General features: G+C 42.1%; 1 protein-coding gene across 1 annotated transcript in view; it reads left to right on the forward strand.

Annotated features, from left to right (window-relative positions):
• LOC134342423 (dynein axonemal heavy chain 8-like) overlaps positions 1 to 26,402 on the forward strand; it is a 317,468-nt gene that overhangs the window by 278,050 nt on the left and 13,016 nt on the right. Inside the window, exons 58-62 of the mRNA XM_063040531.1 lie at positions 3,301 to 3,417; positions 4,367 to 4,468; positions 7,712 to 7,872; positions 18,113 to 18,269; positions 19,089 to 19,241. Coding sequence (XP_062896601.1) covers positions 3,301 to 3,417; positions 4,367 to 4,468; positions 7,712 to 7,872; positions 18,113 to 18,269; positions 19,089 to 19,241 — 690 coding nt within the window. The remainder of the gene's footprint in view (positions 1 to 3,300; positions 3,418 to 4,366; positions 4,469 to 7,711; positions 7,873 to 18,112; positions 18,270 to 19,088; positions 19,242 to 26,402) is intronic.

A 26,402-nucleotide genomic window follows, 5' to 3' on the forward strand; every position in this document is an offset into this window, starting at 1 on the left:
GAATCAGGCCCTTTGTCCCATCAAATCCACGTTGACTATCAACCCATTTATGCAAACCTTACATTAGTCCAGATTTTATTCACCTCACATTTTCATCAAATAGCTCCATATTTTACCACATACATACACACCAGGGGGCAATTTACAGTGTCCAGTTATCCCACCAATCCACACATCTTTGTGAGGAAACTACAGTACCTAAAGGAAACAATATGTTAACAGGAAGAATATGCAAACTTCTTAAAGATAGCTTCTGTGGTGAGGTTTGAACCCAGGAATCTGGTGCTGTGAATCAGCACGTCTAATCACTACTGAAAGAAATAATTTAACATTAACTCTGGACCATCAAAAATACATGTTCAATCTGATTGCTTTTGGATCTCACAATAATCTTACTTTGGATTTCAGTGCTTTAAAAGGGATAGAGAGGGGGGAAAGGGGAGGAGGGGTGGCATTACTGGTCAGGGATACTATTACAGCTACAGGAAGGGTGGGTAATGTAGCAGGATCCTCTTTTGAGTCAATATGGGTGGAAGTCAGGAACAGGAAGGGAGCAGTTACTCTACTGGGGGTATTCTATAAGCCCCTTGGTAGCAGCAGAGATGCAGAGGAGCAGATTAGGAGGCAGATTTTGGAAAGGTGCAAAAATAACAGGGTTGTTATCATGGGTGACTTTAACTTCCCTAATATTGATTGGCACCTGATTAGTTCCAATGGTTTAGACCAGGCAGAGTTTGTTAAGCGTGTCCAGGACGGATTCCTATCACAGTACGTTGACAGGCCAACTAGGGGGACTGCCAGACTAGATCTAGTATTAGGTAAAGAACCGGGTAAGGTCACAGATCTCTCAGTGGGTGAGCATCTGGGGAACAGTGACCACCGCTCCCTGGCCTTTAACATTATCATGGAAAAGGATAGAATCAGAGAGGACAGGAAAATTTTTAATTGGGGAAGGGCAAATTATGAGGCTGTAAGGCTAGAACTTGCGGGTGTGAATTGGGATGGTGTTTTTGCAGGGAAATGTACTATTGATATGTGATCGATGTTTAGGGATCTCTTGCAGGATGTTAGAGATAAATTTGTCCCGGTGAGGAAGATAAAGAATGGTAGGGTGAAGGAACCATGGCTGACAAGTGAGGTGGAGAATCTAGTCAGATGGAGGAAGGTAGCATACGTGAGGTTTAGGAAGCAAGGATCAGATAGGTCTATTGAGGAATATAGGGTAGCAAGAAAGGAGCTTAAGAAGGGGCTGAGGAGAGCAAGAAGGGGGCATGAGAAGGCCTTGGCGAGTAGGGTAAAGGAAAACCCTAAGGCTTTCTTCAATTATGTGAAGAACAAAAGGTTGATAGGAGTAAAGATAGGACCGATTGGAGATAAAGGTGGGAAGGTGTGCCTGGAGTTTGTGGAAGTGAGTGCGGTCCTCAATGAATACTTCTCTTCGGTATTCACCAATGAGAGGGAACTTGATGACGGTGAGGACAATATGAGTGAGGTTGATGTTCTGGAGCATGTTGATATTAAGGGAGAAGAGGTGTTGGAGTTGTTAAAATACATTAGGACGGGTATGTCCCCGGGGCCTGACGGAATATTCTCCAGGCTGCTCCACGAGGCCAGGAAAGTGATTGCTGAGCCTCTGGCTAGGATCTTTATAATCTCGTTGTCCACGGGAATGGTACCGGAGGATTGGAAGGAGGCAAATGTCCCCTTGTTCAAAAAAAGTAGTAGGGATAGTCCAGGTAATTATAGACCAGTGAGCCTTACACCTGTGGTGGGAAAGCTGTTGGAAAAGATTCTTAGAGATAGGATCTATGGGCATTTAGAGAATCATGGTCTGATCAGGGACAGTCAGCATGGCTTTGTGAAGGGCAGATTGTGTCTAACAAGCCTGATAGAGTTCTTTGAGGAGGTGACCAGGCATATAGATGAGGGTAGTGCAGTGGATGTGATCTACATGGATTTTAGTAAGGCATTTGACAAGGTACCACACGGTAGGCTTATTCAGAAAGACAGAAGGCATGGGATCCAGGGAAGTTTGGCTGGGTGGATTCAGAGTTGGCTTGCCTGCAGAAAGCAGAGGGCCGTGGTGGAGGGAGTATATTCGGATTGTTGGGTTGTGACTAGTGGTGTCCCACAAGGATCGGTTCTGTGACCTCTACTTTTCGTGATTTTTATTAACGACCTGGATGTGGGGTTAGAAGGGTGGGTTGGCAAGTTTGCAGACAACCCAAAGGTTGGTGGTGTTGTGGATAGTGCAGGGGATTGTCGAAGATTGCAGAGAGACATTGATAGGTTGCAGAAGTGGGCTGAGAAGTGGCAGATGGAGTTCAAAGTGTGAGGTTGTACACTTTGGAAGGACAAACTCCAAGGCAGAGTACAAAGTAAATGGCAGGATACTTGGAAGTGTGGAGGAGCAGAGGGATCTGGGGGTACATGCCCACAGATCCCTGAAAGTTGCCTCACAGGTAGATAGGGTTGTTAAGAAAGCTTATGGAGCGTTAGCTGTCTTAAGTCAAGGGATAGAGTTTAAGAGTCGTGGGGTAATGATGCAGCTCTATAAATCTCTGGTTAATATAGAAACATAGAAACATAGCAAATAGGTGCAGGAGTAGGCCATTCGGCCCTTTTTAGCCTGCACCGCCATTCAGTATGATCATGGCTGATCATCCAACTCGGAACCCTGTACCAGCCTTCCCCTCATACCCCCGATCCCTTTAGCCACAAGGGCCATATCTAACTCCCTCTTGGAGCTGTGTCCATTTCTGGTTGCCTCACTAGGAAGGATGTGGAAGCACTGGAAAGGGTACAGAGGAGATTTACCAGGATGCTGCCTGGTTTAGAGAGTATGCATTATGATCAGAGATTAAGGGAGCTAGGGCTTTACTCTCTGGAAAGAAGGAGGATGAGAGGAGACATGATAGAGGTATACAAGATATTAAGAGGAATAGATAGAGTGGACAGCCAGCGCCTCTTCCCCAGGGCACCACTGCTCAATACAAGAGGACATGGCTTTAGGATAAGGGATGGAAAGTTCAAGGGGGATATTAGAGGAAGGTATTTTACTCAGAGTTGTTGGTGCGTGGAATGCACTGCCTGAGTCAGTGGTGGAGGCAGATACACTAGTGAAATTTAAGAGACTACTAGACAGGTATATGGAGGAACTTAAGGTGGGGGGGTTATATGGGAGGCGGGGTTTAAAGGTCAGCACAACATTGTGGGCCAAAGGGCTTGTGCTGTGCTGTATTGTTCTATGTTCTAATAACTAAATTGTTAAAGTAATAATTTATTCTTATCAATTGTCAGGAACGGCGAAAGTTTGGTCCACTGGGTTGGTGTATTCCATATGAATTTAACTCCTCAGATTTCACAGCCAGTATCCAGTTCATACAGAATCACCTGGATGACTGTGATAAAAAGAAGGTGAGTTTCAAACTTTGAAAAAAATGTTGATAATGAATTTAGGGATAAAACAACTTTTTGGAAATAAACACCAATATGAAGATATTGGGCCAGATTTTCTCAGAGAGGACATCTAAGATTTTCCATGAATCCTTTCAATGAAAATTGATTGTTTTTGGGACTGCTGAAAATATGGTCTACTCACTGGGCAATGAGGGATCTAAGTGTGAGTGAGTATGGAAATCTGCTATGTATCCCTGAGTACACAATAAATAACAGAAACACTGAGGTAATAAACTGAAATCATAAGTATGCTTAAAAGGAAAAAGAAGAGAGGGAAAGATGAATTAAAACTGTAAAGAAAGTAAAAGTAGATAATTTAAAATATAACACATCTTAAATTTCCTAAAAATATAAACATGGGAGAAAAGAACTCCACAGTTTCAATTATCAAGTTTTTTGTGCTAGTGAGTTTCATTGGAAGTAATGAACAATTAGCACAAAATCAGGCCTGGTCACATCTAGAGTTAAACTTTAGGGGTGACAGCCCTGCATGAGGACTGCCTCTGTTTCAAATCTATGAATCTGCAGTCTTTTGTGCATCTGTTACTTTTCATCAGAGCACTAGTTCTCTCTCCATAGATGGTGCCTGATTTATTGAATATTCCCAGCATGATTATTTGTTATGAAGTATTTTATTGAACAGTATTCGGTTCCTTAATATTGTCTGGTACTTCTGTGGAAGTTCTTCCCACATCATCTTGTTTACATGTTTTTTGACACAAGCTTTGTGAAAGGTTTGGAAGTTCTGCTCATCATAGAGTTTATTGCATAATATTTTTCTATATAAGCTCTTTTGCATTTAACTTGTATCTATAAATTTACTTTCCTATCCAAATCAAATTTCTGGCTTCAGTGAGTTAGTGTACACTTGAATGAGAGAGTTTTTCTTGCATTTAATTTTGTGCAGGGTGTGTCATGGAATACTATACGGTACATGCTTGGAGAAGTTCAGTATGGGGGACGTGTTACAGATGACTTTGACAAACGACTACTTAACTGCTTTACCAAGGTAATCACATTCCATTGCAACAAAAACATGATGGCACTATAGAGAACATACAGGAGATTTTGCTCTTGCCAGAGTATTCATTCTGAGAAGAGAATGACTAAGATGAAGTTGTTTCCTTAGGAGCAAAGAAGATATTTTTAAAAATTTTTCAATATCTGAGAATCATAAGCAAGACCATCTTGTACTTCTTCAATCCTTGTGAATATATTCCCCTTGTCCTCTTGCAGTAAGTCCTAGGTCCAGGATTTAGACTTAACAATGACGAATAATTAACAATATATTTCAAAGTCACTATGTTATACAACTTGAAGGGGAACTAGTGATGTTCATACGACTCTGCTGCCTTTGCCCTCTTGCTGTAGTGGTCATGTGTTTTGTATGTGATGTCACGGTAGCTAAGGCAAGTGACTGCATAATGTTTTACTCCCTTCGAGTCCACCTAGGTTCTCTCTTCCTTTGTTTCTTTCATTATTTCTTTTCATTACCAAGACTCATTATCCTTTCCCACTTGGTTCTATCTGCCCATCACCCACATACTTGGTCCCACTTTGTTCACCTTTCCTATACCCTTTCTCACCTAGTTAGAGTCAGTATGGAAATGGGCAGTTTGGCTCAACTCATCCATTTCGACCAAGTTGCCTAACTGAGCTAGTCCCATTTGCTTGTGTTGGGTTCATATCCCTCTAAAACTTGCCCAACCATGTACCGCTACAAAAGTCTTTTAAATGTTGTAATTATATCTGCCTCTACCACTTCCTCAGGCCCCTCATTCAAATATGTACCACACTCTTTGTTAAAAAGTTTCCTCTCTGGTCCTTCTTAAACCTTTCCCCTCTCACATTAAATCTGGGTTTTAGAAGCCTATCCTGGGGAATAAAAGATGTTGAAAGGTATACTGTTTCATGCAGACCATGGCACTAGATGGCGATATCATAAGAGGCTCTCACTTCACTAATCCCACTAAAACAGCTGCCTTAAAGATGCCAAGTGTGAATTTTCCCAGTTCAGTCTCTACTGTCTGTCCCTGCTGCACATTAATTCCAATTATGTTTTCAAGTAATGAAATTCAGGCTTCCATTGGTGGTCCTCCCCCCCCCACAACAACCAATTGACCTCACAAAGCAATAACCCTTTAATTATTCCCATCCTACCATCATTAACTATACAAGGCTTCATAGTTCTGTCTGCCTATGGACCCTGACTGAAACCCTAGACGGCAGACCAGGGAGCACTGTGCTACTTTCTGCGATTCCTATCTCCATGCTGTCAATAATTCTTTTTACTATTCTTTTTACTTCAGTCTGAGTCATGGGAGGGGTACTAAACTAAACTTTGTTATTATCACAGGCTTTCTTTTTGTCACTGATGTGGCATACATGGTCTGTGTGGGGATATCATCAGTTTGCCTCTTCCACCTGCTTTAAACATAGTCAGAAACATTTCTCTGTGGATCAATCATGGGTTAATACCTACACTGGCCTTCCCACCCCTATACTTTCTTTAGACTGTGCAGCCCTGACCTTTACTTTCTTATTTCTGGTGTTAGTGTAGCCAGTGACGATGTAGCTATTTGTGGAACTGTTATAATTACTGCATCTATGGGGTATCATGTTTCACCCTATTATTCCCACTCAACTACAGAGGGATGAACCCACGATACTGTGCATTGGACTCACACAAACTCATCTGTAGGCTTCCCAATCTCATTCTGCATCTGATTATTAATCATACCTCGTATAGAAAGAGGAAGCGAATCGTTAGTCTCACCCATCGTTCGATGCACTGTGCCACCACACGTATCCCTCAATCAAGTTAACCATGCAGTGGGAGCGAGTTAACCATCCCCCCTCCTCTTGCCCTCTCTCCCCCCCCCAGACTAACACCATTTTGTCTTATAAACTCACATTTCTATATCTATTTTCCATAGATGCTGCCTGACCTGCTGAGCTTTTCCGGCATTCTGTTTGTTGCTTCACCTCCCCCTTTTGAGAGAATGTAGATTTAAGGTGTTTATTAGAATTTCTGAATTAGGAGGGGGGAGAAGAACTTTTTTTAAATGAAGGGCAATTTTGCCCTGGAATGTATTAGCTGAAAGGGCGATGGAGGTAAAATTCTTCTTTACATTTAACACTTCTTTAGCCTTAGCAAAAGTACAAACTGAGAACTGGGTTAGGGGGAATGAGATTAATTATCTAATTAGATTGAGATGCAGTCACCTATTTCTGGGTAAAGCATAATTCTAATGACCATAATTGTATAAGTTTTAAGACAAATGGAAAAGGCTTGGACAGGTCCACAGGGTAGGGTCGTAAAATGGAACAGGATTAATTTTAGGGGAATTAGACTTGATCTAGCAGAGATTGATTGGGTAAGCCTATTTGAAGGGAAATAAGACAAATGGCAAGGAGGAGGTAAGTGAGCTGAACACAGAAAATTGTGACGAGCTGGGTAGGCAATATAGTTGGTATAGACTAATTGGGCTGAAGGGCTTATATATGTGCTGTATTACTACATGACTATGACTCTAAATTAAAAGAAATTCAAAACTTTATTGATCATCACTATTGTGCTGTCCTTGGGTCCATAAAAACCAATTTTTAGAATTTTTAGAGTGCTCAGGAAAACCCAAAATGAGTGTAACTACCAGAAACATGCAATGGTAATTAATTCATTTCAGAGTTGAGGTTTGTTTCGTGAAAGAGACAACTTTCAGTGTAATTATTTTTACATCTAAGTATCTAGTTTACTTTTGCAATAATTTTAAAAGAATTTTGCACTTAGTATTTGTGCAGATTGATGTTTACTTTTCAAGTATTCGTTCAAGTCAGGAAACCTGAGGCTTATTCATGATTTCATCTTCAGATCTGACTGGAGAACAAAACAGCAAGCACTCAGCACTGGACCACCATCAATTCCTTAAACAGAATGGATTATAAATTTCATTCTATTAGCTATTATTTAAGGGTGACACATTTGACAAACAAGAATGTTTCCTTAATAATATTTTTGCAAGTACCGTCATCTTAGAAGGTATTGTAGAAAAGAATAATGAATAGGAGAAAATAGAGAGGAAGGGGAATAAAGCTCAGAACAATGAACCAAGTGTTTTTGCTTGAAGCTAGTCTCTTTCTATAAACTATAAGAGTATGTTTATAGGAAAACTGATGCCCTACTTTATCCTTTCATGGAGAGTCAAATTAATCTGCTTTGCTAAGGTAACAGCTTAATTTACTTCACATATAGGTGTGGTTCAACGAGAAAATGTTTGATCCCAAATTCAGTTTTTATACTGATTATATTATTCCAATATGTCCGAACATTGAGAGCTATCTGGAATATATCCAAACTCTACCCATCACTGATACTCCTCAGGTGTTTGGCCTTCATCCAAATGCTGACATCACGTGAGTAAATTACTTGTTAATTCTTATCAAGTATTGACAAGGGAAACATTAATTCAAATTCCCTCTCCCACTCATCCATTCCTACCAATGACTCTTTTTCTTATCACCCTTCCCCTTGCAATCACAGAAGATGTAAGTTTTGTCCACTCCCTTCACCTCTTCCCATCACACTATCCAGGGACTTAGTATTTCCAGATGAACTCACTTGCCCACAGAAGGCAAAGAGTGGTTGTAGGCGGATCATATTCTGCATGGAGGCCGGTGACCAGTGGTGTGCCTCAGGGATCTGTTCTGGGACCCCTACTTTTTGTGACTTTTATAAATGACCTGGATGAGGAAGTGCCGGGATGGGTTAGTAAATTTGCTGATGACACAAAGGTTGGGGGTGTTGTGGATAGTGTGGAGGGCTGTCAGAGGTTACAACGGGACATTGATAGGATGCAAAGCTGGGCTGAGAAGTGGCAGATGGAGTTCAACCCAGATAAGTGTGAGGTGGTTCATTTTGGTAGGTCAAATATGATGACAGAATATAGCATTAATGGTAAGACTCTTGGCAGTGTGGAGGATCAGAGGGATCTCGAGGTCCAAGTCCATAGGACACTCAAAGCTGCTGCGCAGGTTCACTCTGTGGTTAAGAAGGCATATGGTGCATTGGTCTTTATCGATCGTGGGATTGAGTTTAAGAACCGGGAGGTGATGTTGCAGCTATATAGGACCCTGGTCAGACCCCACTTGGAGTACTGTGCTCAGTTCTGGTCGCCTCACTACAGGAAGGATATGGAAACCATAGAAAGGGTGCAGATGAGATTTACAAGGATGTTGCCTGGATTGGGGAGCATACCTTATCAGAATAGGTTGAGCGAACTCAGCCTTTTCCCCTTGGAGTGACGGAGGATGAGAGGTGACCTGATAGATGTGTACAAGATAATGAGAGGCATTAATCGTGTGGATAGTCAGAGGCGTTTCCCTAGGGCTGAAATAGCTAGCATGAGAGGGCATACTTTTCAGGTACTTGGAAGTAGGTACAGAGGAGATGTCAGGGGTAGGTTTTTTTTACGCATAGTGGTGAGTGCGTGGAATGGGCTGCCAGCGGCGGTGGTGGAGGCAGAAACAGTAGGGTCTTTTAAGAGACTACTGGATGGCTACATGGAACTTAGAAAGATAGAGAGCTATGGGTAAAGCCTAGGTAGTTCTAAGGTAGGGACATGTTCTGTACAGCTTTGTGGGTCGAAGAGCCTGTATTGTGCTGTAGGTTTTCTATGTTTCTATGTTCCTATGAATCAGCAATAGAAGGTAGAGTTCAATCACTCTACCTTTGTACTGCATTCTCTTGAGCCCCCAATAGCTACCAGGACATTGAGAAACAGATATGCAGGCAGATTAAGGAAAGATGGAAGACAATAGTGTTGTTGTCATAGGGGACTTCAACTTCCCTAATATAAACTGGAACCTTCTTAGTGCAAGAGGAGAAGAATGTGTTAGCTGCATCCAGGAGGGTTTCTTAAATTAATATGTTGATAGTCCAACAAGAATAGGACTGTACTGTATCTGGTGTTGGGCCTGGTGATGGACCTTTCAGTGGGTAAGCAGCTAAGGAACAGTAACCACAACTCCTTAAGTTTTAAGAAGGATAAGGATAAGAATGGATCTTGCCTGAGAGTCTCGATTGTAACAGGGCAAATTATGGGAGCATTAGGCAAGAATTAGGGAGAGTTAAGTGGGAACAGCTGTTTTTGGATAAGTCCACATATGACATGTGGAGGTGTTTAAAGAACAACTGCACAAAGTACAGGGCAAGTATGTTTCAGTCAGAAGGAAGGACAGGATGGCACAGTGAGAGAACCTTGGATGTCGAGAGAAGTGACAAATTTAGTTAAGTAGAAAAAGGAAAAGTATGTAAAGCTTAGGAAGCTAGAATCAAATACAACCCTTGAATGTTAAAGAAGTCAGAAAAGAACTCCAGAAGGGAATTAGGAATGCCAAGAGGGGTCATGAAAAGTCTTTGGCAAGTAGGATTAAAGAGAATCTCAAGGCATTTGATACATACATCAAGAGCAAGAGGGTAATTAGGGAGAGGATAGGACAACTCAAGGATAAAGGAGGAACATTTGCTAGGATGTGGAAGAATTGGGTAAAGTCCTTAATGAGTACTTTACATCAGTATTTACCAAGCAGAAAGATGTGAAGGATAGGAAGATCAATGCTGAACGTGTTGATCTGCTTGGGCATTTTGAGATAAAGGAGGAGCTGGTGCTGGGTCTCTTAAAGAGCATAAAGGTGGATGTCCCCAGGGCCTGATGAGATACACACCAGGTTATTGAGAAAGACAAGAGACGAGATTACTTGGGGTTGACCAATATCTTTGTCCTCTCCAGCCATAGGCGAGTTCCCAGAGGACTAGTGAGTACTGTACATAGTTAATGTTGTTCCATTATTTAAGAAGTGAACCAGGGATAACCCTGGAAACTATGGACCAGTGAGTCTCGCATTAGTAGTAGGGAAGTTACTAGAGAGAATTCCTAGGGACAGGATTTATTAGCATTTGGAACACTATGGGCTAAGTAGGGAGAAACAGTATGGCTTTTGTGCAGGACAAGTCTGTCTTACTAACTTGATTGAGTTTTTTGACGATGTAATCAAGGTAGAGTTGTGGATGTTGTCCACATGGATTTTAGTAAGGTGTTAGACTAGGTTCCTCATGGGAGGTTCACCCAGAAGATTAAGATGCATGGGATCCATGGTGAGTTTGCCGTTTCGATTCAGAACCTTTTTACCCATAGAAAACAGAGGGTAGTGATTGAAGGGACTTTTTCTAACTGGAGGTCTGTCATAGTGTTGTTCCGTAGGGATCTGTACTGGATGCTTTGCTGTTTGTGATGTATATATGATCTGGATGAAAATGCAGGTCAATGGGTTAGGAAGTTTTCGGATGATACAAAGATTAGTGGTAGTGTGGATAGGATTGAAGACAGGCAAAGAATACAAGGAATACAACAAAAATACACTTTTCGTCCCTCTTCCCTCCGGGAGAAGGCTCAGGAGCTTGAAGACTCGTATGGCCAGATTTGGGAACAGCTTCTTTCCAACTGTGATAAGACTGCTGAACGGATCCTGACCCGGATATGGGCCGTACCCTCAAATATCCGGACCTACCTCTCGGTTTTTTTGCACTACCTTACTTTCCATTTTTCTATTTTCTATTTATGATTTATAATTTAAATTTTTAATATTTACTAATTTTTACTATTTTAAATATTTTTAATATTTAATATTTGTAATCCAGGGAGCAGGAAGCGCAGAATCAAATATCGCTTTGATGATTGTACGTTCTAGTATCAATTGTTTGGCGACAATAAAGTATAAAGTATAGGATATTGATCATTTGCAGATATGGGCAGAGAAATAACAGATGAAGTTTAACCCAACCAAATGTGAAGTGTTGCACCTTGGTAGATCAAATGTAAAGAGGCAGTACACTAAAGACCCTTAACAGTGTTGAGGAGCTGAGGGATCTTGGAGTCCAAGTTCATAACTGCCTGAAATTGGCTACAAAAATTGACAGGTGGCTAAGAAAATTTGTGGCATGCTTGCCTTTATTAGTCTAGGCATTGAGTTCAAAAGTCAGGAAGTGATGTTGCAACTTTATAAAACTCTAGTTAGGCCACATCTGGAGTATTGCATACTGTTCTGGTTGCTCCATTATTGGAAGGATGTCGAGGCTTTGAAAAGGGGGGAGAAGAGGTTTACCAGGATGATTAGAGAGCATATGCTGTACCTGCTCTCCACAAAACACTAAGCCTTGTAGATGGACCATAGTAACATAGACACTCTCTCCAAACGATTCCGGAGTGATCTTGCTCATTTTACAATTATGACTGCAAACGCCATTGCTCTCAAGCTCCCTGAACTCTGGCAGGAATATGTCGCCTTTTGGTTCACTCAGGCAGAGGCCCAGTTCGCAGTAGAGAGAATCTCATAAGACAACACGAAATATTACTACATCATCACAGCATTAGACTGCTCTACGGTGACCAAGGTGATGAGTGTCCAGCACCTCATGGAAGTCAGTAGGTATGAGACTCTTAAGCAACTCCTTGTAACTTTCAAACTTTCTAGTTCTGAGCACGCCTGTTGGCTCCCCTCACTGCACGGCCTAGGTGACTCCAAGCCATCGGAGTTGAGGGACCTCATGTTGTCCCTCCTTGGTGGACTTCAGCCATATTTCATTTTCAGAGAGCTCTTGCTGCAACAACTACGATGCAAGGAACAGTCGACCCTGGCTGGCTTTCCCCTTGAAGGCCTCCGGGCTCTAGTGAGAGTGGCTGACAAGGAGTTTTCCATCACCAAGAGGGCCTATGCGTCCATGCGGCTGGATGGCTTCACCGCCTCACTGCCACCTGAACATGAGACAATCGCTGTGGCTCAATGATGGTCTCCTATCCTGTGTTCTGTGTTCTACCATGTGAGGTTTGGGCTGAGATCTAAGAAGTGCCCCCACCCTGTGGGTTTAAGGAGTCGGGAAACGGAACGGCTGGCACCCCATTAGCTGCTATAGGCACTGGCAGGTCAGGCAGTTTGTTGTTCATTACACACTTTGTTTCTAGGTGCCTTTCCTCTGTGACATGAGTGCTCAGGTGAGCATCCTACCCACATCTAAGTTGGACATACGAACTGGGGGATATGGACCATGTCTCCAGGCTGTAAATGGCAACGCCATCCAGACTTCTGGTAAGCGTGAGATGGCTTTGTGCTTCGGCAGAAGTTCCGCTGGAATTTTGTGTTGGTGATGGTGTCTACACCCCTGCTAGGGGCCAACTTCCTTCTCGTTGATGTCCAGAGCCAGCACCTCGTCAACGCAGAGAATTTCTACTCCCTCTCCGGAACACTCAACGCCACCCGCAATTCAAAACTGTCTAGTGCCCTTTCCGCCTCCAACCACTTCCTCCGCCTCCTTGCTGAGTTTCCAGACCTGACCGAGACCACCTGCTCATCCTCCCACTGCTAGACACGGGATGGAGCACCACATCTTCACCACCAGCATGCCCACGCACATCTGCGTCAGATGCCTCAACCCGGAGAAATTAGCCGTTGCCAAGGCTGAGTTTGACACCATGGAGTGCTTGGGCATCATTAGGCCGTCCAGCAGTCCATGGGCTTCCTCTCTGCACATCGTTCGAAAACCAGGGGGCAGGTGGCATCCATGTGGCAACTACTGCCACCTCAACAATGCCACGACCCCTGACCAATACCCAATCGAGCACCTCCAGGATTTCTCTTCCCGCTTGGCAAGGAAAATTATTTTCTCGAAGGTGGACCTCATTCATGGTTATCACTAGGTCTCTGTCCACCTGAGTGACATACCTAAAACCACTGTTATTACACCGTTTGGTTTGTTTGAGTTCCTTTGAAAGCCATTTGTCCTGAAGAACATGGCTCAGACCTTTCAGCGCCTCGTTGTCAATGTTCTCTGGTTTGCCATTTTGTTAGCCAGCTCTTCCAGGGACGAACATCTCTTGCAATTGAGAACCCTTTTCAACTGCCTTAGTCAGCACGGTCTTATCATCAACCCGGCAAAGTGCCAGCTTGGACTGTCTGTGGTCGATTTCCTCGGACACTGTGTTAATGCAGTGGGGGCAGTTCCCCTGCTGGCTAAGGTTGAGGTTGTTAAGTGCTTCCCTTGGCCAGTCACCATTAAGGCTCTGCAGTGAACTTCTATCGCTGTTTTGTCCCCAAAGCGGCTCAGCTCATGTACCGCCTCTACGAGGCTATTAAGGACAAAGCAGCCAAGCACATCATGGACTGGATGGAGGAAAGGTCCAAGACATTCTCGGACACTAAGCAGACATTGTCTAATGCAATGCTGCAGGTGCATCCCCTCCCAGACGCACTGATCATCTCAACATGGAAGCGTCGGATTACTTGGTCGGCGCGGTACATCAGCAGTTGGTTAACAGCGCTTGGCAGCCTCTCACCGTTTATAGCTGTCAGCCTCACCCCTGCGAGCACAAGTACAACACAATCGACCGTGAGCTTCTTGGCCTGTACTTGGCAGTGCGGCGTTTTCATTTTCTCCAAGAGGGCTGCCCATTTGTAGATCATAAGCCCCTAACATTCGCCAGGGCTAAGCTCTCTGAACCTCGGTCTACTCCACAGCTGCACCATCTTTCTTTTATTTCAGAGTTCACCACAGACATCCTGCATATTGTGGGGAAGCGTAACCTTGTGGCTGACTACACTGGTCCTTCACTGGTGCTGTTCATTTGGGCGTGGACTATGCTCAGATGGTGGCAGTCCAGGTTTCGGATCCAAGCGTGCAAGCACTGTGTTCAGCAGACACAGACACAGGGGTGAATTTGGTGGATGTGCTTTCAGTGATAGCAGCATTTCACTACTGTGCAACGCGTCAACGGGGTGACCCAGGCTGGTTGTGCTAGTGAGCTGACGGTGGTGCATTTTCAATGCAGTCCACAGACTTTCTCACCCAGCCCAGAGGGTATTGCAGAAACTGGTGACAGGAAAGTTTGTGTGGCATGGGCTTAAGAAGGATATCAGGAACTGTGCAAGTGCTTGTTTGGCATGTCAGCGTGCAAAGGTGCATCAACACGTGGTCCCTGAGTGGTGTTTCGACCGCGTGAATGTGGATTTAGTTGGCCTGTTACCACTGTCCCGCAGGTTTACTCAGCTCCTCACCATCTTTGATAGGCTCACATGTTAGCCAGAGGTAGTGCTGCTGTCGTCCATTTCATCTGCGGAGGTGGCGTGAGCGTTCATTGGCTCATGGAGCTCTCGGTTTGGCATCCCGTTGGATATCTCTTCAGACCGAGGGATGCAGTTTACATCCGAGCTTTGGTGTTTGTGCATTATGATGGACATTAGAGTCCCCTGTGGCCACCTTATGACTGTCCATTCTGCATGTTGGAAGTGGGGGATAAGTTTTTATGCTGGACTTTGGAGGTATTCTAGACAGTGTTTCTGTGGATCATCTCAAGCCTGCCCATTTGGACCTGGACTCTCCAGTGGAAGTGGCTCAGCTCCCATGGAGGGGCTGGCCTCTCACCTCTAGACCTTCTGACATTGACTGTTCTTCCACCCCAGCACCTGCCCATGAAAGCAGGAGTAGGTTCGGCTGAGTTTTGCAGGCTCCTGCTCGTTTGACTTTGTCTGCTAGGGTGAATTCTTGGATTCTTGGCGGGGGGTGGTGTTGTGTGTGTAATGATTCCTTAATTTCATTAGGCAGAATTCACCCAGACTGTTAAGGGTTAAGTTCACCATGTATATACACGATGTTGCCATTTGCTGGGTTTCAATAAAGAGCATTAGGAGTAATTACGTTTATGCCAATTTTTGTCGACGCTCCTACAAGAACCATATTGTCCTAGCAACTATGTCCCTGGGAAGATACCTGCTTCTCTTTGTGCCATTAAGACATGCTTCAATTTCCCCCTATATATCCTATATTTAAGACTATACACGTTCCAACTGGAAACTCCCACCAATGGATATTATTTCCGTCTGTCTATCCTTGGAAGTCATTTTGTTATTTTAGGTGTATCAGATAGATCATTATTCTGAACTATAGGGAAACATTTAGTTGTGCATCAAAGACCCATCACTTCTGGATGAGCTCAATGCCTTTTATGTATGCCTAGAGAAGAACTATGATATGCTCACATGAACCTCTGTGTCTTTGGATGACCCTGTAATCTTAAATCTCTGAGGTGATGTCTGGGCAGCATCCGTTGAAACGAACAGTCAACGTTTCGGGCCAAGACCCTTCATCAGGACTGAAGAGGGAGGAGGCAGGGGCCCTATAAAGAAGGTGGGGGGAGGGTGGGAAGGAGAAGGCTGGTAGGTGCCAGGTGAAAAACCAGTAAGGGGAAATATCAAGGGGTGGAGGAGGGGATAGGCAGGAAAGGTGAAGAAGGAATAGGGGAAAGCACAATGAGTAGTAGAAGGAGACAGAGCCATGAGAGAGGTGATAGGCAGCTGGAGGAGGAGGCAGAGTGAAACTGGGATGGGGAGGGAATTATCAGAAGTTGGAGAATTCAGTGTTCATACCAAGGGACTGGAGACTACCCAGACGGTATATGAGGTGTTGCTCCTCCAACCTGAGTTTGGCCTCATCATGGCAGTAGAGGAGGCCCTGTATGGACATATCCGAAAGGGAATGTGAAGCAGAGTTGAAGTGGGTGGCAATCAGGAGATCATGTCTGTTGTGGCGGACGGAGCGGAAGTGCTTGATGAAGCGGTCCCCTTATCTGCGTCGGGTCTCACCGATGTAGAGAAGGCCGCACCAGGAGCACCGGATGCAATAGATGGACCCCAACAGACTCACAAGTGAAGTGTTGCCTCACCTGGAAGGACTGGGACCCTGAATGGTGGTGAGAGAGGAGGTGTGGGGACAGGTGTAGCACTTACGCTTGCAGGGATATGTGCTGGGTGAGAGATCGGCAGGGAGGGACGTGTGGACCAGGGAGTCATGGATGGAATGATCCCTGTGGAAAGTGGAGAGAGGTGAAGAGGGAAAGATGTGCTTAGTGGTGGGGTCCTGTTGAAGGTGGCAGAAGTTGTGGAGGGTAATGTGCTGGATCCGGAGGCTGGTGGGGTGGTAGGTGAGGACAAGGGGAACTCTGTCCCTGTTGTGGTGATGGCCTAAGTGCGGGAAATGGAGGAGATGCGGGTGAGGGCATCATTGATAACGGCAGAAGGGAAACCACGATCCTTAAAGAAAGAGGACATGTGAGATGTCCTGGATTGGAAAGCCTTATCCTGGGAGCAGATGAGGCGGAGACGGAGGAACTGCAAATAAGAAATTGCATCTTTGCATGTGGCAGGGTGGGAAGAGGTATAGGCGAGGTAGTTATGAGAGTCAACACTTCACTTGTGAGTCTGTTGGGGTCATATATTGCATCTGGTGCGGCCTCCTCTACATCGGTAAGACCCAACGCAGATTGGGGGACCACTTCGTCGAGCACCTCCGCTCCTTCCTCCACAACAGACAGGACCTCACGGTTGTCACCCACTTCAACTCTGCTTCACATTCCCATTCAGATATGTCCATACATGGCCTCCTCTACTGCCATGATGAGGCCAAACTCAGGTTGGAGGTGCAACACCTCATATACCATCTAGGTAGTCTCCAGCCCCTTGGCATTAACATTGAATTCTCCAACTTCCGGTAATTCCCTCCCCCTCCCAGTTTCACTCTGCCCCCTCCTCCAGCTGCCTATCACCTCCCTCATGGTTCCCACTCCTCCTACTACCCATTGTGCTTTCCACTATTCCTTCTTCACCTTTCCCGCCTATCCCCCCCTGCTTCCCCTCCCCCACTCCTTGATCTTTCCTCTTACTGGTTTTTCACCTGGCACCTACCAGCCTTCTCCTTCCCACCCTCCCCTCACCTTATTTATAGGGCCCCTGCTCCCTCCCTCTTCAGTCCTGACGAAGGGTCTTGGCCCGAAACGTTGACTGTTCGTTTCCACAGATGCTGCCTGACCTGCTGAGTTCCTCCAGCGTGTTGTGTGTGTTTGAATCCAGTCTACCAAGTCTGTATACGTAGATCCAATGAACCTTAATCTTTAGGATCAGTCTGCCATTAAGGACCTTGTCAAAACCTTTACTAAACCTTTACATGGACTTTAAAGTCCATGTATACAGCTTCCACAGTCCTACCCTCATCTTCATCAGTTCAAAAAACTCAATCTAGTTTGTCGACCTGACGTCCCTTAAACACAATCATGCTTATTATCCTTAATGTATCTATGATTTTCCAGATATGTGTAAATCCTGTTCCTAAAAATCTTCTCAGGCACTGATGTAAGGATCACTGGCCTATCACTTTGTGATTTATCCCTATTGCCATTCTTAAACAGGGGGACAACACTGGCTGTGCTTCAGTACTCTGAAACTTCATTTGTGGCTAAGGAGACAGGTTGAAGTGCATGACGTTCTTGAGCATCCTTTATACACAACAACCTTGAAACTTATCAGTGCTCACTAAGGTTGTTAATCCACTGTAGCATCATGTTCCAATGATTGTTTGGGCTATGGGGTCACTGAAGGAAGTTGGTGCTACTCTTGCAGCTGCATGTTGCATCAGTGAAGGGAAAATGAGCTAATTCAGAGTTAAGGCCAGGCCTGTGGGTGGAATCCTGGGATCAAGACAGTCAATAACTACTGATCTGCAAAGGCGGACCCTATGTCTTAAAATATTCTTTCCACTCACTGTCTTTTCCTTCAGGTACCAGAGTAACACTGCAGCTGAAATTCTCAACACTATCACCAATATCCAGCCAAAAGAAAGTGGTGGAGGAGGGGGTGAGACGAGAGAAGCCACTGTCTTCAAACTCGCTGAGAGTATGCTGAAAAAGCTGCCTCCAGATTATGTGGCACATGAGGTATTTTTACTGCTACTGATTGAAAGGGTATCATGGCTGTAACTAGTTTTAGGGGCGTTGATGATGTGAGTACACCACCTTAGAATGCTAGAAAATGAGCCACTGATTTTAGATTCACTGCATTAGACTAAAACAAATGTTATGCTTTATTAATTTCATATTTTCATTTTTCCTTATAATGTAGGAGTCCCATTTGATATATGCCTGCTCTCAGAGCTACTCCATCAATCACATTTCCCCATCTTGTAACCAATTATGTCTCATAGCCATCAACTAATCCAATTTTCTATGGACACTACATATGGTCCTAGAATTAAATATTAGTTAGACACAATAAATGAGCTGCAATAGACCATGTGGCCCTGCCATGAAGACCAAGATTAAATAAAGAGGTCAAAAATATATACATTTTTCACCAAAGCTGTGTACAGTTGTTCTGATTCTTGAGAGTCTTGTTCAAGTTCAAGTTTAATTGTTATTCAACCATACATGAATACCCATGAATATAGCCAAAAGAAGCAGTGTCACTCCGGGACTGAGGTACAAAGCACAGTACCAACAGTCATACACAAGGTACATATAGCACATATAAGGTAGCAAGTACTTATAAGATAGCAGTAAAATACAGTCATACAAAAAAATGTAGTACAAATCTCTGAGGTCATTAATGTTGCAGCAGTCTGCAATCTAACACAATACAACTCGTCTTCTGCAGAGCGAACACGGGGGGGAGGTGTTGTTGGGGAGGGAGGCACTATTTAGAAGGGAATAATAACTGCAAGTCTGTTTATTATCATGAGAGAAAATTCTATTTTATAGGTGAAAGCTCGCCTCATAAAAATGGGGATACTGAATTCTATGAATATTTTTTTGCGTCAAGAAATTGACCGAATGCAGAAGGTTATTACAATGCTTCGTAATTGTTTGAGTGATTTAAAACTGGCTATAGAGGGAACTATCATCATGAGTGAGGTCAGTGTCATTTTGGTTAAATTTTACAGCACAAATTCCTTTATTATTAAGTCATATAGAAAAAAGGATAATAAGAAAAATAATTAAATACATTTGCAGCTGTATGTCCTGAGTTAGGAATGGAAAATCGATTTAAGCCATCAAACTATTATGGAATAGTTTATCTTTAAGTTGAAAAGTGACTCAGATCTGTTCAATGAATAAATCGAAGTAAAATTGCAGAAGGATAATCATTTGAAAATCATTCATATTATTTTAATATTTCTCGGTCAGATTTACCAATTGACAATTTTAATTTTATTCAAGTGATTTCACTTCAAAACCAATGTGACTTTCTGAAAAAACTGCTTGACTACCACTTCCTGCTCTTTCTGATGGATAGGAATAGAATTCTATTCTGAAGTCGAATTACTTAATTACTGATCATTTGTATATGTTTTAAGCTGTTTTGAGCTACAGAGAGACAATTTTTTGTGTGGCTTGGGTGTTCTTGACCTTAATGGTTGAAAAGTGTTGTAATTGCTAATACTGGTATATGTCATGAAATTTATTGTTTTGCAGCAGTAGTATGGAGCAATATAACCATATAACGATTACAGCACGGAAACAGGCCATCTCAGCCCTTCTAGTCCATGCCGAACTCTTACTCTCACCTAGTCCCACCGACCTGCACTCACATAACCCTCCATTCCTTTCCTGTCCATATAGCTGTCCAATTTAACTTTAAATGACAACATCGATCCTGCCTCAACCACTTCTGCTGGAAGCTTGTTCCACACAGCTACCACTCTCTGAGTAAAGAAGTTCCCCCTCATGTTATCCCTAAACTTTTGCCCTTTAACTCTCAACTCATGTCCTCTTGATTGAATCTCCCCCATTCTCAATGGAAAAAGCCTATCCACATCAACTCTGTCTATCCCCCTCATAATTTTAAATACCTCTATCAAGTCCCCCCTCAACTTTCTACGTTCCAAAGAATAAAGACCCAACTTGTTCAACCTTTCTCTGTAACTTAGGTGATGAAATATATCATAAAAAACCATAAATTACATTAAGAAATATATATAATTTTTTCTCACTGCTTATGGGTAGTGTGTATGTGTATTTTCCCCTCAATCTTGGGTCCTCTACCAGAGGCGTTGGAGCTTGAGGGTTTAGCGCAGTATCCTTCCTATTCCTAGTAGTGTGCTCTCCGGACTGAGATCTCAGATGTTGTTCCCGGGATTTGTTGGAGCCACTCTCTCAGTCCAGGTGTCACAGCCCCAAGTGCTCCTATCACCACTGGGATTACTCTTGCTTTATCCTTCCATGACTTTTCTATCTGCTCTTTCAAGCCCTGGTATTTCTCCAGCTACTCCTATTCTTTCTTCCTGATGTTACTGTCATTTGGTATTGTCACATCTATTACCATTGCTTTCTTCTGTTCCTTGTCTAGTATTACTGTCTGGTTGGTTGGCCAATACCTGTATATCAGTCTGTATTTGGAAGTCCCACAGGATCTCAACTCTGGCATTCCCCACTATCTTCTCGGGTGTTTCCTATGTGGATTTGGGAGTGTCCAATCCATACTCAGTGCAGATGTTCCTGTACACAATTCCTACAACTTGATTTGCTGTTCAGTGTATGCTGTCCCTGCCTGCATCTTGCAACCTGCAACCATGTGCTGGATGGTTTCAGTGGATTCCTTACACAGAGCGTTCTTAGGTCTTGTCTGGTGTAATAGTCCCCTGCTTCTATTGTTCCTGTATTCAGCACTTGTTCTTGTGCAGCCATGAGCAGTGCCTCTGTGCTGTACCTCGGCCCTGCCATTTCCAGCCATTTCTTATGTCAGGACTTTCTTATGTCAGCCACCTCAGATATCTTCTGATGGTACATCCCGTGCAGTGGCTTGTCCTGCCATGGCCTCTGGTCCTCTGGCTCTGCTTCACCCACTTCCATTTCCATATCCCCTGCCTTCTGTCTGAGGTGTTCTCCTAGCAGGGCATCCTTAGGGACCATCTTCCTGACATACTCATGGACGTTTCACATTTCTTCCAGAACTGTGGCTTTGACATTTCCAAGTCCCCGTCCTCTTTTATTCTGGCAGGTGTACAGTCACTCAATGTTGGACTTTGGATGGAATCCACCATGTATTGTTAGTAGTTTCTAGATCTTGATGACAGTCGCTTCTCGTTTGCTCACTATTGCGGTTGGGTATCTGATGACTGGTAAGGCAAATGTGTCGATGGGTCTGATGTTGTTCTTCCCATTCAGCTGGCTTTTTAGGCCCTTTTTAGGTACTTGGATGCTACAGCCTTCCTTATGTGCTCATCGTGGCTTCCATGCGCCTGCAGGATCCCCAGGTATTTGTTGCTATCCTATACATATAGTATATATAATTATTCCAAAAAGAACTTGTGCTTATTCAGTAGTCCTCATCATTCAAAGTTGTAGGTTCCAAGCAAAATTCATCCTTCCAGTTTACCAACATGATTTTTTTTGTAATTTATTTTTTATTGAAGTTCATCATCAAACAAACATTTCCATAAGATGTATTTCAGATACTGTACATATATATCATATCATATTTGTCACAAATCTCCACATAATATTTATCTGAGGTATACACTTATAGAAAGGAGAGGAAAGAAAGAACAATCAAAAGAAGAAAACTATGTACAAAGTAGGGAGTGATTTGTTTTACAACATATTCATTGACTTGTGAGAATAAAATCAGGCCTATGAGGTGTTATGTAGTTAAACCATTTCCCCAGTATGAATCAAATTGTTCCAACTTATGATTAACAGACGCTATTATCTTCTCCATTTTGTAAATGTCCATTGTAATTTCCATCCGTACATTTAAAGTTGGGCTCTCCTGTGATAACCATTTCCTGGTAAGGGTATTTTTACCAGACACCAGCAGTATATTCATTAAATATTTATCTCTTTTCAACCATTCTTGAGGTATCTACCCAAAATATACGGTCTTACTCTCTAAGGGTATTTCACATTTTAAGATGTCTTGTAGGGCATTACGTATCCTACTCCAATAGTCTTTGATAACAGGGCATTCCCAGAAAATATGATAATGGTTTGCATTTTGATTTCCACAACTTCTCCAGCAAACAGGGAGGTTTATGGAATTTCTGAGAGGGTGTAATAAAATATCTTATCAAGTTTTTCCACCCGAACTCCCTCCATTTCTGTGAACTGATATACTTCCATTGATACCTCCATATTATTGTCCAGTATTCCTCAGATATTATTACCCCTCCTTCCTTCTCCCATTTTGTTTTAATGTATGAAATTGAATATGTTTTAAGATTTGACAAACCCTTATACACGCTTGAAATGATTCTACTACCATTGTCTGAATTATATGCTTTTCTAAATAGCTCTATCAGATATGTACTTGCCTTGGTTACATTTTTAACCGTCCTATTAACATACTGTCGCATCTGTAAATACCGGTAAAAGTCTTGTTTTTCTAATAAGTGTGTTTCTCTTTGAGCATTTAAAAACTGAACAGTGTTCTTTCTTTCATTATATTGCAAATAACTGTTATTCCTTTAGCTGTCCAGCCCTTAAATCTAGCATCCAGTTTATTTGACATAAAATCTGAGTCATATGCACACCATTTAAGAATTGCAATCTCTCTCTCTAGTTTATATTCTTTTATAATAGTTTTCCAATTTTTAGAATCCATTTCACCCATGGATTACCAATAGTATTTATGTAACTTTGTAGGTTTTCATCAGCCAAAATTACCTGTATGGGAATGGGAAGTATCCCCTCCTCAATGTTTTTCCATTGAGTGTCATATGATGGGTTGCACCAGCATATCACGGCTCTCAACTGTGCTGCAAAATAATAATCTCTAAGAGAAGGTAGGCCCCATCCCCCCTATTCCTTGGCTAATTGCAAAGTTTTGAGACGAACCCTGGGCCTTTTACCTTGCCATATATATCTTGATAGCATCTTGTTCCATTCATTGAATTGATTTTGGTTAATCTCTATTGGTAGGGTCTGAGAGAGATATAGTAGTCTGGGCAGTATATTCATTTTAATAGATTCAGTCCTTGAACTGAGACCAAGAAAAGGAATTCGGTTCTATCTTGTTATATTTTCCTAAATTTTTTTATATATAGGCTGATAATTGCATTCTGATAACTTTGCCAAATCTTTTGGTATAATGATGCCCAAATATTTGACAGACTGTGTTTGCCATGCACAAGGATATCTGCTTTCAATTTCTCTTGGTGGTCTACAGTTATATGAAAGTAGTTGGGTTTTATCTATGTTGATCTTGTATCCTGATAATTGGCCATATTGTTCAAAGGATTGCATCAATTTAGGTAAAGGGTATGTTGGTTGCCCTAGATAGATCAAAATATCATCTGTGTAACAGGCCAATTTATGCTCTGTCCCTTTAATAGTAATTTCCCTGATATCTTCATTTTGTCTGATGTATTGAGCTAATGGTTCCAGATAAAATGCGAAGAGTAGCGGTGACCATGCACAATGCTGTCTCATGCCCCTTTCTAGGGTAAAACTATTAGGTAAATATCCACTGATTTTAACCCTGGCAGTAGGATTGTCATATAATGCCTGTATAGTTTTAGTAATTGTGTCATGTAGACCAAATCTATGTAAAACTCTGTAAAGAAAATTCCAGTTAACCGAATCAAATACCTTTTCAGCATCCACGGTTACACTATTGCTTCAATTTCTTTTTTTTATATGATCCATAATGTGAAGTGTCCTTGGTATATTGTCTTGTGTTTGGCGTGTTATATAAAACCTGTCTGATCATTATGTATCAGTGTGGGTAGAAACTCTTCTAATCGTTTGGCCATGATGGAGGTAAATATTCTATAATCCACATTAAGAACAGATATTGGTCCAAATAACCCACATTCCATTTTATCCTTGCCTTCTTTTGTATAGCTGAGATTATCGCCTCCTTCCAGCTGGGTGGCATTTGGGCCTTTCTTAGAGCCCAAAGTTCAGTGTGGGGAGTAAGACAGGAATTAACTCATCTCCAAATTCTTTATACGACTCTGCCGTATATCCATCTGATCTTGGTGACTTGCTTAATTTAAGCCTCCTAATTGCAGTTTTTAGTTCAGCTTCACTTATGTCAGCAGTCATCACTCTATCTTGTTCCTTGCTTAAAGTGGGTAACTTGGAATTCAGGAAGGTGTCAATTTGGGTTATGCTTCCCCCTGGAACTTTGGAATATAGAGTTTTGTAAAACATTTCAAAAGCTTCTTGAATTTCACTTAGCTTATTTTTTATCACTTTTGTTCTTGGATCCCTAATTCTATGAATTGTATTTTCTGCTCTTTCTTTCAGTTTCCATGCCAGTATTTTCATTGATTTAGATCCACTTTCATAGTGTCTCTGTTTTAGAAACATTAAATTTTTTCTAACTTCTTGTGTCGCTAAACTATTAATTTCATTCCTAATTTTTTAAATTTCATCTAGTGTATCCTGTGCCAAACTCAATTTGTGTTTTTTTTCTAGTTCCTTCTGCTCATTTTGTAATTCCTCTGATGTTTTATTCCTTATTTTTTTCTTATATGAAGATATCATTATAATTTTCCCTCTTAAGACCACCTTCAGAGTATCCCATAGAATGGGAGGTGAAACCTCTCCATTATCATTGAATTCTAAGTAAAGACCAATTTAAAAAAAAAATTATTCCTTAAAATAGGGATCATTGAGTAGACTTGAATTTAGTTTACAAATAGTATTCTTTGGTTGTAGGTCAAAATCAACAGATAAATATATAGGTGCATGGTCACTTACATCTATTGTCCAATTCCACAGGTGATTATCTTGTCTTTATCTTTTCCAAATGTTATGAAATAGTCTGTTCTTGTATATACAGAATGGGGGGCAGAATAATGAGTGTAATTCTTTCTGTCGGGGAAAAGGTCCCTCCATATATCAATTAGACCAACATCCTCAAAAAGAGTGTTAACTTTCTTCTGTAAGGACTTTGTTTCATAAGTTTTTCTATTGGAAGAGTCTAATTTTGGTTGTAATTGTAAATTTAAGTCTCCCCCACATATCAAGAGACTTTCTGTTTCCATTACCATAATATTAGTAATTTTCTGGAAGAAACTAATATCACTTCCTGGGCATGCATATATATTCAATAAAGTAACTGGATTTCCATCTATATTCCCCCTTACCAGAATATATCTGCCCTCCTTATCTCCCATTTGGAATACATTTTCAAAATATAGCTTGCTTGAGATGAGAATAGCAACTCTTCTTCTATGTCCTGATTTATATGAGGAGAAAAACAAATTAGTGAAGCCCATTCCCTTTAATTTTTCATGCTTATTATCACAAGTGAGTTTACTGTAAATATACTACATGGGCTTGTTCTTTTTTCATTTTTGATAGACTTTTACTGCGTTTGATTGGATTTAACAGCCCATTGACATTAATAGAAATGAATGTTACTTTGTCCGTAGCCATTTGTATTTACCTGTTAGTATATCACTAAAATTTGCAGAATATAACTTAATCGATCTACTCCCTGAACAAATAAGAGCCAAGAAACGCAAATAATTAAAAATACGGTAACAAAAGTGTGATTCCAAGGCTGGGGTCTCTAGATAACCCTGGGTTGAGCTAGAAGAAACATCTAGCCATGGGGGATAGCCCCTCCTACCTGTGAGTTGAGGGCCCCCGCTGCAGAACCTATAAGAGTAAGTAAAAAAATCTATGTCCATTACACAGAAATGATTTCCCTGTGTATTCCTCCCATGTATATATTCTCATTTAGGTGGGGAAAAAGAAGTGAATGAATGAATTTAAAAAAAATGAGTCATATAAAATCCACATTATAATACATATTTCTCAAGAGAGGTATATCACCATCTATTTTTGCTTCTGTTTAGTTTATCAGCACTTTTAAAATTAGTCAAACCTTATGGCTCTTCTGGAGGAGGTGGGGGCTGTTTTCGGAGAACTCTCAGTCTCTTCCTAATATCCTTCTCTCATCCTCCTCCCATCCCCTGCTTTCTCGGTTCTCTTACTATTTCCCAAGTAGATCGGGGTAATTGCTCAGCTAGGCTTTCCCTTGGTCTGACCACAATAATGGGCAGCCCTCTGTTCTTCATGTCTGTAGTCGCCTGTTCCACCGTCTGATATAGCTGTATC

The sequence above is a fragment of the Mobula hypostoma genome, chromosome 2 (genome assembly GCF_963921235.1).
Source record: "Mobula hypostoma chromosome 2, sMobHyp1.1, whole genome shotgun sequence".
NCBI lineage: Eukaryota > Metazoa > Chordata > Chondrichthyes > Myliobatiformes > Myliobatidae > Mobula > Mobula hypostoma.